The following is an 18,048-nucleotide window of genomic DNA, read 5'->3' as shown; positions in this document are numbered from 1 at the left end:
GTTTAGTATTTCGTTCAGGAAGTCCGCTTTGGGACCCCCTGAATGGAAACCTATACGCAAAGAAAATTGGTTACCTGGGAAAACACGCGGACCCCATAGACTACAATGGGGTCCGTGTGGTTTCCGTTCGGTTCCCGCATGAAATATTCGGAGAGAAAAGTGCGTCCCCGTTTGGAAAAGCCCCACCCTGTTGTGCCATAGCACGCCCTCTTTTTGTACGCCGAACTCCATTACCAAATATGCGAGTCGTACCCCTTTTTTGAGACGTGACTGGCACATAAAGTACCCATGTCAGGTATTATATGACTGGAAACCTGGCAGATGTAGCAGTTCGCCGGGCCCGGGAATTGTGTCCACTCTTGCAGGAGTCTGGGAGTTTACCCAGTTTGGGAGAGTTGGGGGTTCACATCTGCGCCCCGGTCTCTGCTATTGGTCTCCGTCTTCTGCCCGAGAAACTGGACAGGAGACGGAAACCGGCAGTCAGTTTTCAAACCCATTCATTTGACACTGACTGCCGGGTTTCCGTCTCCTGTCGGCAGAAGACGGAAACCTAAAAGCGGTGACCGGGGCGCAGTTGTGAACCAGGCCTTATCAGCATGTGAACATACACAAAGTATAAAAAAACTGTTCTCTACTAGAGATGAGCGAGTACTGTTTTGATTAGCCGATCCGAACAGCACGCTCGCATAGAAATGAATGGACGTGGCCGGCACGCGGGGGGTTAAGCGGCCGGCCGACGTCAAAGTGGAAGTACCAGGTGCATCCATTCATTTCTATGGAGCGTGCTGTTCGGATCGGCTGATCAAAACAGTACTCGCTCATCTCTATTCTCTATAGCAACCAATCACAGCACAGCTTTCATTTTCCAAGAGCAATATTAGAAATGGAAGCTGCACCGTGATTGGTTGCGATGGGTAACAGACTGTTCTTTTTCAGACCAGTCCATAAACCTCCTCACCAATCACTGCGCAGCTTTCATTTCATCTTCTTCTCCTCAAAATGAAAGCTGCGCTATGATTGGCTGCTATAGACGGCTTTCATAAATCTGCCGTTTTCTAATACAATGTCTACAACTATTTATCACCATTATCCATGAAGCGCGGTAATCTAAAGGTCACGTCCACCTACACATACATGTAAATAGAATCCACATATGGATATACATGTTAGCATAGGAGCAACGTCAAAGACCCTGACAGCCATTTTCATCGCCCCCTTGAAGTAAGGGGCTTACCTGGGCCCCCCGGCCGTATTACCTCACCATCATGACAAGCCCCCCGGGCACATTGGGTTTAGATATGACCCCAACTAGTCCCCTAGCCACAGACTACAATGTGCTGACAGTGTCAGGGCCTAGTCCGTTGCCATCACCTCCCACTGACATCACAGGACGGGCCTGTATTACCACCAACAGGACGTAGTGCCGAAAACCAGCACCAGAAATAATATACGGCATCCCACAATCCCTTGCAAACATAGACACTTATTCACGCTATAGAACCGGCTCCTGCTCTGCTTTCCTCACCCCATTTGCTGCTTCTTTCCCGGTGCCAACACGCTCCTAAATAATGCCGCCATCTCCGTCACATCTGCTTCACGTGTCATTCAGCTCCGTGGCTCTAAAGGCTGCAGCACTTGGCGACGTCCATTGACTACAGAGCTGAACGACGGCTTGTATAATGTTCCATGCTCCGCATTCTCTTAATGATTTGTGCCATGTTGTCTCATATCTGTCTATGGCTGTCTCTGCCTATCAGTGTTCCTTCTGCGACATCTCTCTGTCCCTCTCCTGTCCTTCTCTCCCTCCCGTCCATCCCCGTGTCACTGATCACTCCCGCTCTTTCTTACCGCTTCACTCTCCTTATATTATTTCCTCGGCATGCTCTTTTACATCTATTTTTTTCTTACTAGAACTCAGAGACGTTGGCTGTTACATGATGAAATTTAGGTAAATTGTGGGATCACATGTGGCAAGTCTATGATGATAGATTTAGGATTTAGTGCATATATAGCAATTCCCTTAGCATAGTTTGGGATCTGTGGGGGTCTGACACAAGGACCTGTACAGATCAGCTGGGTGCCAGAAACTGTTGGCGTGTATGGGGAACATGTGCAGGCTCCTCCTATTTGAATAATAGGAGCGGTGCAACAGCGGGTCCGGGGAATTGCAGCATCACTACTATTGCTTGAATGGGAGCAGCACTGCACACGTCAGCCATCCACTAGGATGTTAGAACAGCTGATCTGTATGGGGTTCAGGTGTCAGACCCCCACAGATTCCATACTGATGAATAAAAAAAATCTATTTAGTGTTGGACAACCCCTTTAAAGGGGTTTGTCAGTAGTAACAGTAGTAATATCACATTGGTGAGGGTCTGCGGTACCCTCACTGATCAGCTGTTTGTAGGGGCCGTAGCTCTGTCCCATTTACTTATAAATTCCTAATGGATTTTTAAGATCTCTACTTGCTGTCTTTTCATCAATGATAAAAATCTGTCCTGGTCATGTGATGGACACACAGGTATCAGGGTATGTTCACATGTAGGAATTTGGCGCTGATTTTGAGGCAGATTCTACCTCAAAATCTACAACAAATTCTTCCCCGAATCTGCCAAATTTTTCAAAGGAAGGCAGGGCAAAAAAAAACAAGCGTCCTGCTCAAGCTTTGCTTTGCGTTGCGGAAAGAACCACTGTGTGATCACATTGCGGTTCTTTCCGCAGCGCTTTGAAGAGAAAGTTCACAGAGTTTTCCTCTGCGGACTTTCTCTTCCCATTATATCTACAGGAAAGCCGCCGGCGTTTCCGTACATATAATTAACATGCTGCGATTTGCAAAGCCGCAACGGCTTTGCAAATCGCAGCGTGCTTGCACTGGGGTTTTTTCCGCAGAGTGAGCATGGGATTCGCATGTATCCCATCCCCTTTGCTTGCACTGTACAACACCGCGATTTTTCCTGCAGCGTCTCCGCTGGGGGTAAATCGCGGTGTTTACGTCCCGTGGAGCCCCGGCCTAAAGAGGTAAATCCTTACAGAGCAGATATGAGAGGTCTCCAGCACTTGATACTCGGTGAATGTTCTTACTGTATGACAGCAAACAGAGATATTGAAAACCGTAATACAGAAAATATAGTCTAAAATTTTCAGATTTATATTATTTATATTTAGGACTTGTCTGCGCTCTCCCAGGAACAGCGCCACTCCAGGTTGTGTCTGGTATTACAGCTCAGCTCCATTTAGTTGAGTTCTGGGAGAGAGCAGACATGTTTTTCTTAACCTGGTCATCCCCTTTAAGTAGACCTAGAGGCAGTGTAGTATTAGTAGATGTCTTTAGCCATTTCCGTGCCTCTGTCTCATTGACAAAAATGGAAAAACGTTTGTTTTTCTGGCCGGTGTGAACAGACTCCTACTCCCATCTTTGTTTTCTTCTCATTTTCGGTTGTCATTTCGTTCCGTTATGGTTCTCCCCCTTCATTTCGCACATCTTGATTTTTCGCCTTATTCTTTTCCCGCCATTTTGCCCCTTACATTATCTCTCTTTACCCTTTCTTTAAAGTGTCCCTGCTGTCCACATACAACAACAGCGGCAGCCATTTTGAAATTGCAAATACGACCCCCTCGCCCGGCTTCCGTGGACTGCCAATTTTCTAGGATGACAAAATGGCTGCCGCCCGTCTGTATGGGCAACGGGTTCATTTTGAGTCTTTTCCCCCTTCTTGCTGTCTCTTTCTCTCTCTCTCTCTGCCTGTCTCTTACCCTCCCCCCCTCTCTCCCTTCCCTGTTTTTCTCTCTATCTCTAGGCCGCCCAATCAGTAACTTCTTTGACGTACTTAAACAACTTTTTTCAGACGAGAAGAATGGTCACGCTTCTCCCGCCCCTGGGCCCCTCAGCAAGCAGCGTCCGACTGATAATAAGGAGCAGGGGCCCCTGGGAGCCAGCGGGAAGGAGAAAGCCAGGAAAACCAGCCCCGTCATCACTCAGGAGACCCCTGTCCCTGCTTCTTCCCCCAGCAAACAGGGCACATAACAGAGGAATTCCCTACTGTGACCTCAAGATGTCACTAAAGCCCAATGATACTACAGGGAGTATGCCCTGCAATGCACTCAGTGAACACCAGGTGGCAGTGTCACTATAGGAAGAAAAACCTGTAGTGTCACCCCGCTGAAATGAATAAGGACCTTCTATATAATCATGGAGAATGTTGCAATTGGTACACGTCTCATATGCCTGTAGTACACACAGTGACATTGTGCAACCATTTCAGTCTTGGTACGCTGCGGGCAACGTCTGGCTCTCCAGCTGTTGTAGAACCACAAGTCCAAGCATGCCCTAAGCGCCAGCATAGAGAGACTAGTTGTACCACAGCAGCTGCCAGAGCGACGGGTTGCCTTACCCTGATGCGCTCCATCAGACGCCATTGCCTTTAAGTAGCTAAACTGCAATATCCATTGGGCACAGGGTGACGACTCACTATGTTACGTTGCGGTAGGAACGATCGCCACCATTTCCAGACCCGTCATCTTCATCAGTCCGACCGCACAATCCATCTCTGAGAAATGGGTTCTCTTCCATCCGCTCCATTATACCCGAATGTAGATAGGACTGGACTATGGACATGGATTTATCTTAAGTATATATATATATATATATATATATGTATCTTCTGCTTTGTAAATATATATATATGGACGTGTGTATATACTGGCGCACACGCCTTTATCTCCAGTATTAGTACTAGCTATGGGTGCATCATTTTATAGTCTGGACACTGAATGTTTGTGTATATACGGCTATAAATATGTATATAGAGAGCTCGGAGCACAATCGTTGCTGGCTGCTGCCTGCGGGGTGCAACTTTCCCAAATTAATGACTTTTCTTCTCTGTCCTATATGTTTGTTTTCCATTTCATCTCTCTATGACGTCCCATTTTGGGCCACCGAATTGCCGCCATCTTCCGCTTTCTTCCATCCTTTACTCTTTCCTTCTCGCATGTGTGTTCTCCCTCACTTTACCCCCCCTCCCCCCCTAGGAATTATCCCAAAAAGCTAACCAGCCGCCCTTCATCTCCTCCTATTCTTGTCCGCCTGGCCAGAAGATGACCCCCGACTCCACCCTGCGCCTGCCATCCTCCTCCTCGAAGCCTGCGGCAGGGACATCTCTCCTCCTGAGATGGGCAATAAGGCAAGCAGGAGTTGGGTTACCATCAAGTAGTAATACAAGCGAACGAAAGGTCGGAACACGTGATTCTGTCGCCGGAGCTCTCCTACTATTACCTTAATGATAACTCTACTCCTGGACAACCTGCTTAGCGGCACCGCTCAAGAAACCGAGAACCATAATGTAATGCCTATGGTTTGGTGCGGCTCTTCAGGCCGAAGGGGGTTAAATAGAATATATTAAGGGTTTTTAAATGCTGAATGTATTTAAGGGGTTAATTATGTTTACACGTAGACATCACACGTACACACACACACGTGCAGAGAACACATTGCTACATCCAGAGAGGGTTACAAGAGGAGCTGCGTTCTGTACCGAAAAACCACCACCCCCCCATACAGGGCAGTGCCCTGGTACTCAGCTCTTCATCATCTTGCGGGGGGTGGGGAATAATTTCTGGGGGATGTAAACAGGGGGGGGTGGCATGTCCTGTTGCATAATGTGAAATATTGGGGCTATTTTTATAAGGTTTGTAAGTTATGGGGTCGGGTGTTAATCCTTTGTGTTTAAATTATTAACTGCTAACTGCAAGACTGGCCTGTGGATGGCGCTGCGGATGGTAGGGGGAGACGTGCGGAGCCCAGCAGCACACAAAGCATTGCAAATAGTGTTTACATAGGTTCTTATATGTATATGCATCTGCACACAGTGCTCTGCAGGGGGCTACTGAAATGTGGCGTGGATCCCCAAATCAGTGTCCTGGACAATGCCCGTCCCACCACCACACCTACGCTCATTTAACCTATGGACAGGAAACTGGACAGGAGGTGGGTTTATTCCCCCATAAGCACATAAGAGATGAGATGAGGTGCCGCCATATTAGACACTTATCTAGTGCAACAGTAAGAGTCCAGTCCGTGGTTCTTCCTGCTGTCGTGACGCTAGAACCCCCCGCCTGTAGATGTCACGGCATGCTGAGGTTTGTAGTGACACGGCACCTGAAAAGCCACAAGACACTTAAAGGAGACGCTCTAGGACAAAATAAAAAAAACATGTCTTCTTTGACTCGCACCAGCTCACGGGATGTGTCTGGTATTGCAGCTTAGATCAATACACATCAATGACAATGACCTGCAATACCAGGCTCAACCTTTGGGCAGGTGTGGCGCTGTTTATCAAAGAAACTGACTTGTATTTCTCACCCCTTCCATTTAAGTTGCATATATTCAAATTATTATAGTAAGTGAGCTAAGCTGTCTGTATTTGGAGTGTCTACAGGGAGCAAACTGTATGTGGTCGTAGTTGTCATTCAGACCCATGGCCACATGGTGTCAGGATGGCGGTCCGGGCACATGAGCCACTAGATCACCCACAGAGTTTGTGAAGATTGAAGAAACTCATAAATCTATATATCTGTATATAGGGGGCGCCATCATTTACATTGCTGTATGAATGGTCTATATGGGATCATATACTATGTGATAGATGGAGGAGTTATTCGGGCTTGGCTGTTATTCCCAGATTACGCCCTTAGGTTTATTTGAAGACCATGCATTTATCTATAGGGATCTACCTTCCAATAGGTGGCGCTAGAGCTCATTCCTCATTTCCACCAATGAGGTCTTGGTACCGTATCGTGTCCCACATTTTGACATACATAAGGGGTCATTTATAAAGACTGGCATTCTGTATGTCAGTCTTAATGAAGACGCCGACTGGTGCTATATGTGCTCTGGCCTGTCTGCCAGAATGGCGATCTACTCCAGTCCGGAACTGGCGTACATCCCCTATATACCATCCTAACTATGTATTATACCGATAAGGCGTGAGTTATAGTAACAGATGTCGGGATGAGGTATAAGGAGCGGGAAGAGATAAGTGATAGCGTTGTCTGGCATAGAAGGAATAGTAGACTCCCCACATTCATACAGCCATGTGAATCCATCTTTCCTGAGATCCCGGCCTTGTGCTAGGAGGTGCGAGATCTCCCGGGTCCCTCCTACCACACAGGGAATGGAGGCTAAGGTTGTGTTCACACTAGCACTCGGTCTCCATTCAGGGATTCTGTCCCCCAATCCACTTGAAAAATCCAGAGAGAAAAGTCCTGCTTGCCAGATCCTTCTCTGCCTTTTTCGGGCGAAAACCCAGCAGACCCCATTATAGTCTTTACTGCTGTTTATGTGGATTGGCTTTACAGTTTTTAGGTTCCCAAGTGGCCCCCAAAGAACGGAAACCTGAACGTTAGTGTGAACCAATCACTTGCCGCAGTGAAGACTCAGCTGAGCCGTCCTTTCCTTGGTGTGAAGACGGACCCGGAAGTAGAAACCAATGGAGAACTGGGAAGTTTTGGAATGGGAGCATAAGGGGGAACAATGGGGTGGTTAGAACTTCTTTTTTTAATGATTTTTTTTTCCATCTTGACCCTTTTTTTCAATATTAGAGCAGAATCCATTATAGGATCCTCCATCTAAGGCCTGGTTCACATCTGCGTCGGTAATCCATTCAGAGGAGTCCACAATGGGACACCCCCCCCTGAACGGTCTACCAAACGTATTGGCAAGCGGTGTGCATTGAAAGCACATGGACCCCATAGACTATAATGGGGTCCGTGTGCTTTCCGCACAGTCTCTGCATGAGTCATTCGGACAGGAAAGTAGATTGTGAACTACTTTTCCATCCGCATATTCCATGCAGAAAGCACACGGACCCCATTATAGTCTATGGGGTCCGTGTGCTTGCGTTCGGTAGTCCGTTCCCATGTGGACTCTCCCGAACGGATTACCAACGCAGATGTGAATGAGGCCTCAGTTATTAGGGCCCCTTCACACGGAATATACGCTGGCTGATTCGGAACGTGTAAAGGTTCCGAATCAGTGGCGTTTAAAACAGATCCCATTGCTTTCTATGGGAGCCGGCATACGTGCGCTCCCCATAGAAATGAATGGAAAAAAGCAGCCCATTCATTTCTATGGGGAGCGCACGTATGCCGGCTCCCATAGAAAGCAATGGGATCTGTTTTAAACGCCGCTGATTCGGAACATTTACATGTTCCGAATCAGTCAGCGTATAATCCGTGTGAAGGGGCCCTTAGTGAGGTTTAGCAGGGAGTAGCCATGACTGCTCTGACAACCCATTCAGTTCAGTGGACACCATGTAATACTTCATTTCTCCTGCGGGGTTGCTGTGGGAGAATCAAACACTTGCTGTGACGTTCCATCACAGATCACGGATGATTCAATGGAGTCTTCTAATACAAAAGTTCCTTTAACATTTTCCGCTATGGCCACGTTGCCCAAAGCAATTCAGAAAACAAAAACTCTGGGTAAGACAACGTTTCGGTAAATGAGGACCAACTATTTACCCCTGTGACCGACTGGCGCTAGAACATGAAATAACTAAAGATAGGGGTAAAATTTACAAGTACGGGATTGTGCCACACGCCGTCCTTCCGTAACCCCCAGGGCCCTATGCATGTATATACAATATTTTGCAATGCTGAATTGGTATGGTATACAGAGGCTGGCCCCCGGCCTGCAGACTGTATACCTACCGCCCCACGCTCTGCATTCTCTGTGTACGCAGCGCATCGCTCCGCAGGCCTTTCGCACAGTGTGTGGTGTGAAAGTCTCTGTTATTTATAAATACGATATAAATATATATATTTAAGCTATTAGCTGTACAAGGATCACGTTTGCAATGAATGAATCCGTTGGTATGTAAATAATCTGATTTTCTGAGAATATGTCCTGTGAATGGGAGAGACAGCACAATACTTATCTATGGTACAGCAGGAGAAATCGCATCTTGCCGCCATCTTAAGGTTTCAGAATCAAACAAGGCCTCAATCTTTGGTATACACCGAGCTCCCTCCTCGTTCTCTCTTGTCCCTACGGTTTTAATATCTAGTCCATTGTATATATGTTTGAACAACAACAAAGAAAAATAATGACAATGATCTGAGGGTATTACGTACTATGAGGTGCTGAATTTTTGGGGCAGGAGAGACGTAAGGGCAGGGCATGTGACCGGCGGTAACTCTTTTACTTGTGCCGGTTTCCTGAAAGAGTTAATGCCAATGTTCTGTTGACCTCCTGCCTTTCTACACTTGCACATTTTACAGTATTACGCCCCCATGACCTCCCGGAGACCAGACATGGATGGCTCCAGGGTAGGGATGGCGGTGGTAGGCATCTGGACAGCAATATTCCCCTTGTGTGTTTTGTAAAGCCAGTGGGCGCACACTGCGGCATGTTACCCACCCGCATTGGCGTTCTAAGAGAAAAAAAAAAAAAATGAACGTCTGAAAACAGCCAATAAAATTGTTCAGTATGTACGCAACGCGCTCTGGTGTGGTCATTTCATGGGGTGGAGTCGTCAAGGTCGCAAATATGGATTCATCTGCCGTACTTGGCTTGGACTGATGGAGAACAGCATGTCGCTTTACTGTAATGTGGCAAAACGTGCAGTAAATATGCATAAGTCCAGTGTCACTTTACTGTAATGTGGCAAAACGCAGTAAATATGCTTATGTCTAATGTCACTTTACTGTAATGTGGCAAAACATGCAAATATGCACAAGTCCAGTGTCACTTTACTGTAATGTGGCAAAACGCAGTAAATATGCTTATGTCTAATGTCACTTTACTGTAATGTGGCAAAACATGCAAATATGCATAAGTCCAGTGTCACTTTACTGTAATGTGGCAAAACGCAGTAAATATGCTTGTCTAATGTCACTTTACTGTAATGTGGCAAAACATGCAAATATGCATAAGTCCAGTGTCACTTTACTGTAATGTGGCAAAACATGCAACAAATATGCATAAGTCCAGTGTCACTTTACTGTAATGTGGCAAAACATGCAACAAATATGCATAAGTCCAGTGTCACTTTACTGTAAGGTAGTAAAACGTGCAGTTAAATATGCTTATGTCTAATATCACTTTACTGTAATGTGGCAAAACGTGCAGCAAATATGCTTAAGTCCAGTGTCACTTTAATGTAAGGTAGTAAAACATGCAGTAAATAAGCATAAGTCTAATGTCACTTTACTGGGTTCCATACTTCTAACCACTACTAGCCTTGCCACAGTAAATAGGATATCCCCCCCCCCTACAGGTGCATTATACAAAAGTATGTTAGAAGGGTTGCCTAGGACTTTTTCCTTTAAGGCTGAGGCCCCACGTTGCAGAAACGCAGCTTTTTTATGTTGCAGATTTTGCTGCGGTTTTTAGAGCCAAAGCCAAGAATGTCTACAGAGGGAATGGAAAATATATCAGTTCTTAGACTTCTCCCTTCTGCTCAATCCAATCCTGGATTTTGCTCATAAAAAAATCCAGCAAAATCTGCAACAAAAAAAAGCTGCATTTCTGCAATGTGGAGCCTCAGCCTAAATCTCTTTTTTTTCCAGAAACAGTGCTATCCTTATCTGATGGATGTATTTGGTATTGCAGCAAACTCTTAGTCAGTGAATGCTGCAGACACAACCCATGGACCAAAGTGTCTGGAAAAAAAGCGGATATACAGTTTATATACTGCACCTAGATACCACCCAACCCCCCCCCCCCCCATTATATTGTAGATTTCACCCAGTACAATATGTTGCCATATCCACAGTGCGATCATTTCCACCGCACCTAAACATGAGTGTGCACAGATTATAGCCATGTGCATAGACAGACATGTATGGAGTCCCTGTGACTGCGTACTATGGAGCAGTGGCCACTAGGGGGGGCACTGTATGGTACCCACCATTATTAGCTATACTTATAAGGAGAATGCCTATAGAATATGGTATTGGCTGCATCATTTATGGGCACGGTATCTGGACTGCAGGAGGATTTCGCTGCCAGTTTCACCGCTACACCAGGTAAGATCTGCTGGGGACTGAACAGGGTTTCCAAGTGTTAAACATCTGTATGTGTCTATCTTTGGAATAGGTCATCAATATCTGTGGGGGTCTAACACCTAAGACCCCACAGAGCGACTGCCCAAAGCCGCAGCCCTCAGATGAGCACCATCTCCACTTCACAGGCTGGTGAAGTCACGGTAATTCTTTGCGTGGTCTGTTTGCTGCTCAGTCTCATTCGAGTGAATAGTGCTAAGCTGCAAATCCCAAGCACAGTCCCTGCACAATGTACGGCACTATGCCTGGTCCCAAGCAAAAGCAGCACATTACTCAGCAGAATGTTGTTGCGGTTGAGGGATGGTGGGTCTCAGGCCCACCCGTCAGATATAAATGACCCATCCCATGGATAAATCATCAATACTTAAAGCGTTTTACCTCCGAATGAATAGCACAGGTTACTATCAGAAACATTGTAACAAATCTTCTCCTTACCTTCAATCATACTGCTTGTATACATTATATTTGTCTGCCTATACAGCCTGACACTCTATGGGGAGGGGAGTGGTGGAGGAGGAGGCTGCTTCTAGCTAGTTCATTGATTTATTGCCATATTCTGTGTACTAGTAGCCTCTTATCTACAACCTAGCAGTATAAGAGCAGCGATTGTGTGTCTTTTCTAGCAGTTCCCACCTACTCATAGACAAATATGTAAAAAGCAACTCAGCACAACATATTTCTATTTCTTACAGATATATTACAAAGTTTCTTATATAAATCTGTACTATTCATGTGTGTAACTGGAGGTACGTGTCAACTCTCTGAAAGACTCTGTAATATTGCATTTAACTTCAATGAGGACAAACCGAGCAAAAGGTGAATCTCCTGTATTGTATATGTATATATGTGTGTATATATATATGTATATATGTGTGTGTGTGTGTGTGAGTGTGTATATATATATCTCCCTATATTATAAAAATGAATTTGTCTGTCTGTCTGTCTGTGCTCTAATGCGAACCAAACGACTGGACCGATCTTCACCAAATTTGGTACAGAGACACTTCAGGTATCCGGGAAGGTTTAAGACGAGACTCCAACTCGCTCGGACATACCGTTGCTGAGATACAGCATTCCAAACACAGTGCCCCCCTTTAGCCAATACAAACCTGCAAGACTTTCACTCATATTCCAACTGCAATACACATGGTCACTCCACATGCACAATACAACACTGATATCCAAACTGAGATACACGCATCAGAGGATTAGATACACAGATCAGCACACAGTATCACACGCCAGAGGATTAGATACACGGGTCTGCACACAGTCCCACACACCAGAGGATTAAATACGCACTTCTGCACACAGTTCCACAAACTGAAGGATTAGATAAGTGCGTCTGCACACGGTTCCACATGCCGAAGGATTAGATAAGGCATCTACACACAGTTCCACACTCCAGAGGATTAGATACGCACGTCTGCACAGAGTAATACATGCCATAGGATTACATACGCGCGTCTGCACACAGTACCACATGCCGGGGGATTGGATACACGCGTCTACACACAATACCACACAGGGGAGGATTAGATACACGTGTCTTCACACAGTTGTACACGCCATAGGATTAGATACACGCGTCTGCACACAGTACCATATGCCGTAGGATTAGATACGCACCTCTTCACACAATACCACACAGGGGAGGATTAGATACATGTGTCTTCACACAGTTGTACATGCCATAGGATTAGATACACGCGTCTGCACACAGTACCACATGCCGTAGGATTAGATACGCGCCTCTTCACACAATACCACACAGGGGAGGATTAGATACACGTGTCTTCACACAGTTGTACACGCCATAGGATTAGATACATGCGTCTGCACACAGTACCATATGCCGTAGGATTAGATACGTGCCTCTTCACACTACCACACAGGGGAGGATTAGATACACGTGTCTTAACACAGTTGTACACGCCATAGGATTAGATACACAGATCAGCACACAGTATCACATGCCAGAGGATTAGATACACGGGTCTGCACACAGTCCCACACATCAGAGGATTAAATACGCACTTCTGCACACAGTTCCACACACTGACGGATTTGATAAGTGCATCTGCACACGGTTCCACATGCCGAAGGATTAGATACAGGCGTCTACACACAGTTCCACACTCCAGAGGATTAGATACGTGCATCTGCACATATTTGTACATGCCATAGGATTAGATACACGCGTCTGCACAGAGTACCAGAGGCCTTAGGATTAGATACATGCGTCTACAGACAGTTCCACACTCCAGAGGATTAGATACACGCGTCTGCACACAGTTGTACACGCCATAGGATTAGATACACGCGTCTGCACACAGTACCACATGCAGTAGGATTAGATACGCGTGTCTACACATAGTTCCACACGCCGAAGGATTAGATACGCGCCTCTTCACACAATACCACACAGGGGAGGATTAGATATGTGTGTGTGCACACAGTACCACATGCCATAGGATTAGATACGCGCGTCTGCACACAGTACCACATGCCGGGGGATTGGATACGCGCGTCTACACACAGTACCACATGCCGGGGGATTGGATACACGTGTCTACACACAGTTGTACACGCCATAGGATTAGATACGCGCGTCTACACACAGTACCACATGCCGTAGAATTAGATAAACGGGTCTGCACACAGTCCCACACACCAGAGGATTAAATACGCACTTCTGCACACAGTTCCACACACTGAAGGATTTGATACGCGCGTCTGCACACGTTCCACATGCCAAAGGATTAGATACGCGCATCTACACATAGTTCCACAAGCCGAAGGATTAGATACGCGCCTCTTCACACAATATCACACAGGGGAGGATTAGATACGTGTGTGTGCACACTGCCACACTTTGGAGGATTAGATACATGCCTCTGCAAACAGTACCACAAGTCAGAGAATTAGATACGCGTCTCCGCACACAATACCACACGGGGGAGGATTAGATACGCGCATCTGCACACAGTACCATACGGGGGAGAATTAGATACACACATCTGCACACAGTACGACACGGGGGAGGATTAGATACGCGCGTCTACACACAGTACCACATGCCATAGGATTAGATGCGCGCCTCTTCACACAATACCACACAGGGGAGGATTAGATACACGTGTCTTCACACAGTTGTACACGCCATAGGATTAGATACACACGTCTGCACACAGTACCACATGCGGTAGGATTAGATACTTGCATCTAAACACAGTACTACACGGGGAAGGATTAGATACAGCTTTACTCCAGGTATCCATAACAAGTAATCACAGGTTTTTCACTGACATCCAAAATGAGATACACATAATCACATGACGCTTATGGACATACACACAAACCACATACAAAATACACCAATGCAAAATTGGACAATTCGTATGGGGCCACTACACAAACATAAAATGTAATATACCCGTGCGAAGCCGGGTCCTCCCTCTAGTATATATATATATATATATATATATATATATAGTGAGTGCAGTGACGGTCTTCCAGTTCCCCCAGTGCCGCTTCTTTAGCTGTTTATTGAGCATATAATGTCTATCAGGTTTATAATGTGGCCCCTACAGCCCATCTGGACACCCCCTTACCCCCATCATTTGACCCCTGTACATTCCAGCAGGGATTCACTTGTACTCGTCTCTACACACATTACACGTGAGCGCTCTTCCTCGCTGTGAATCGCGTGTGTCTGTCACATTCCTTTCCCCCATTTCCTTAGGTTTGTTTGAAAACCAAATAAAGAGAAAATCTCTGAATACGAAGTCTTGAGGTCGGGGGGGGGGGGGGGGGCTCTTAAAAAAAAAAAAAAAAAATCACACTTTCCTGCCCCCAGTTCTCCAGTGCGGTCCGGTACTTTTGCTCCGGCGTCTTCTCACAGGTTTCTTCCCGAGTTCCACCAAAGTCACTGATCAGCAGCCTCAGGAAGAGACCCGTGATGTAACAGCTAGTGATATCACATGTCCTCTAGCGAGGCCGCCGATTTGGCCTCCGCAGTCACACGTGGCTGGGACTTCCGCCACACGACATCACAGGACCGAAACCGGATCACACTTGGAGGCACCGGAGCACCATGGAAAGGGGAGTATGAATTTTTAAATTTTTATCACTGCCCTCGGCTGATTTAAACATTAAAGGGGTTGTCAATTTTTGCATGGACAACCCCTTTAAGGCTTCACGCACATGACTTAATGCACACCAAGGGTTTCCAGACTCTCCGTTCTGATATTTTATAGGACTGGTGGCACTTAGTACATCAGTGTACTAAGAGTTGGAGGCAGGACAGCACCCAAAATCCAGTACGGTCCCACTGAACCCAGGACATCCTACTAATATTATAAGTGTGAAAGTTTGTGTTTGGATGTTTGTGAGTTTGGATGTTTGTTCCTCAATCACGCTAAAACGCCTGGACGGATTTGCGTGAAATTTTCCACAAACATAGTTTTCCCTTAGGATTCAGTCACAGGCTACTTTTGGTGCCACTAAACAACATGGCTTCCTAGCAGGAGACTCACAAAAGCAGGACTCCTAGCCCCAGCTATAGACTCACTCACACACACTGCCTGGCATTTCCTGCCTGAACCTGCCTGCACACTCCTTACTGTCTCCTCAGGAGTAGCCCTCACTCTACTCACTCACATTTACATATAGATTTCCTAACACATCACATTGTCTGTATCACGACATACACAATACAACACATCACATTGTCTGTACCACGACATACACAATACAACACATCACATTGTCTGTATCACTACATACACAATATAACACATCACATTGTCTGTATCACTACATACACAATATAACACATCACATTGTCTGTATCACTACATACACAATATAACATCACATCACATTTGCTAGCCCACCAAACTTTTTAAAGCACTTTTACAGTTTCACACGTCTGTGTCCGCCCAATTCTCAAATCACCGCAGACGAAGTCGCGGGTAAAAGCTAGTTTGATATAAAGCTATGAAATAACGTGCGACATAAATGAGAAGATAGAAAAAGAAATCGAAAGAGATGATCCCACCCGGAGAAATCTGCAGGAGCTTTGTGGCACTACAGCCTGAGCACAGACTAGTCATGAATGACACTCAGTCACTTCAATGGGAGCACTAGAGACAGATGAAGTAGAGCACTCCGCTATCTCCAGCACTCCGCTATCTCCAGCACTCCGCTATCTCCAGCACTCCGCTATCTCCAGCACTCCGCTATCTCCAGCACTCCGCTATCTCCAGCACTCCGCTATCTCCAGCACTCCGCTATCTCCAGCACTCCGCTATCTCCAGCACTCCCATTGAAGTGAAGGTTAAATCTAAAAAGGTGTGGCTTAAGTCAGGTGCTTTGTGGATCCAGTAGGTGGCGCCGCCTTGGCTCCTTGAGTTGTGGGCTCCACCAGCCAGTACATCACAGTGAGCGCACCCAGAGCCTCAGTATTTATGGGTGTTGCACTAGTGAAGTAGAGTTGGACTAGGTCTCTCCTATATGTAAGCCTAACCTGCAATGGTTTGATGTGGATACACTACAGTCACAGGAGGCAGCGCCACCTACTGGACCCACAACATACCAGACCAGTAGCACCTGATTTTACCCACTTTATATTAGAATATACCTTGATGTGAATGCCCCATACATGTAGCACGGCCCCACTGTCTCCAATATTTAAGCTCCAATGTCTGCAAGTCTTGTAAAGCGATTGTAGTAACTATTATAGACGAGGCGGCCCTGTTCACACCTTGCTTTATCTTCCATCATTACTATACATAGAGTATTGCACGAGGCTGCTATATACACCATGGTATACAGTAAGAGCTGCGTTCTCTCCAGCTGTATAATAAGGATATACTGTCACATTTATACCGCCTATTAGCTGGATTATTTTTAGCCAGAATTTGATGCCAATTTGATGATTTTGGCACAATTGGGACGTAAGTTTGTCATGTTTTAAGCCAAACCCCTTTTCATCCAAGCCACGCCCCTTTGCCAAGTTCATCTTAAAAATAATTTCATGTTAAATGTAGTAAAATACACCAAGATATAAAGTCATAACCACATCAGTACATCGGCCCATTACACATAACATATACATATTACCAGCAGGACATACTTACATACTGAACCACACCCAATATAGACCATATACTTACATACTGAACCACACCCAATATAGACCATATACTTACATACTGAACCACACACAATATAGACCATATACTTACATACTGAACCACACCCAATATAGACCATATACTTACATACTGAACCACACACAATATAGACCATATACTTACATACTGAACTACACACAATATAGACCATATACTTACATACTGAACCACACCCAATATAGACCATATACTTACATACTGAACCACACCCAATATAGACCATATACTTACATACTGAACCACACCCAATATAGACCATATACTTACATACTGAACCACACCCAATATAGACCATATACTTACATACTGAACCACACCCAATATAGACCATATACTTACATACTGAACCACACCCAATATAGACCATATACTTACATACTGAACCACACCCAATATAGACCATATACTTACATACTGAACCACACCCAATATAGACCATATACTTACATACTGAACCACACCCAATATAGACCATATACTTACATACTGAACCACACCCAATATAGACCATATACTTACATACTGAACCACACCCAATATAGACCATATACTTACATACTGAACCACACACAATATAGACCATATACTTACATACTGAACCACACACAATATAGACCATATACTTACATACTGAACCACACACAATATAGACCATATACTTACATACTGAACCACACACAACGCAACTCAATTCCCATTTTAGTGGCAGTTTTAACCATTTAAAGGAAACCAGTCAGGTATTTTTTTCCCCCTGAACCATCCACCATTGCCTGTGCCAACTAAAAGC

The 18,048-nt window shown here is 45.5% G+C and overlaps 1 protein-coding gene across 7 annotated transcripts in view; it reads left to right on the top strand.

Moving 5' to 3' along the window:
- Nucleotides 1-5,968, top strand: part of BRSK2 (BR serine/threonine kinase 2) — a 98,975-nt gene extending 93,007 nt beyond the window's left edge. For 2 of the 7 annotated variants that reach the window (XM_075281373.1, XM_075281366.1), the window contains exon 20: nt 3,846-5,968. In XM_075281373.1, the coding sequence (XP_075137474.1) occupies nt 3,846-4,024 (179 nt within the window). In that variant the 3' untranslated portion in view covers nt 4,025-5,968. Of the gene's footprint in view, nt 1-1,911; nt 1,949-3,797 lie in introns of all 7 variants that reach the window. The other 5 variants (XM_075281367.1, XM_075281370.1, XM_075281369.1 and 2 more) reach the window with 5 other exon arrangements.
- The last annotated feature ends 12,080 nt before the right edge of the window (nt 5,969-18,048 follow it).

Source organism: Leptodactylus fuscus, chromosome 7 (assembly GCF_031893055.1).
Source record: "Leptodactylus fuscus isolate aLepFus1 chromosome 7, aLepFus1.hap2, whole genome shotgun sequence".
In the NCBI taxonomy this organism is placed as follows: Eukaryota; Metazoa; Chordata; class Amphibia; order Anura; family Leptodactylidae; genus Leptodactylus; species Leptodactylus fuscus.
This window is presented reverse-complemented; position numbering and strand designations above follow the sequence as displayed.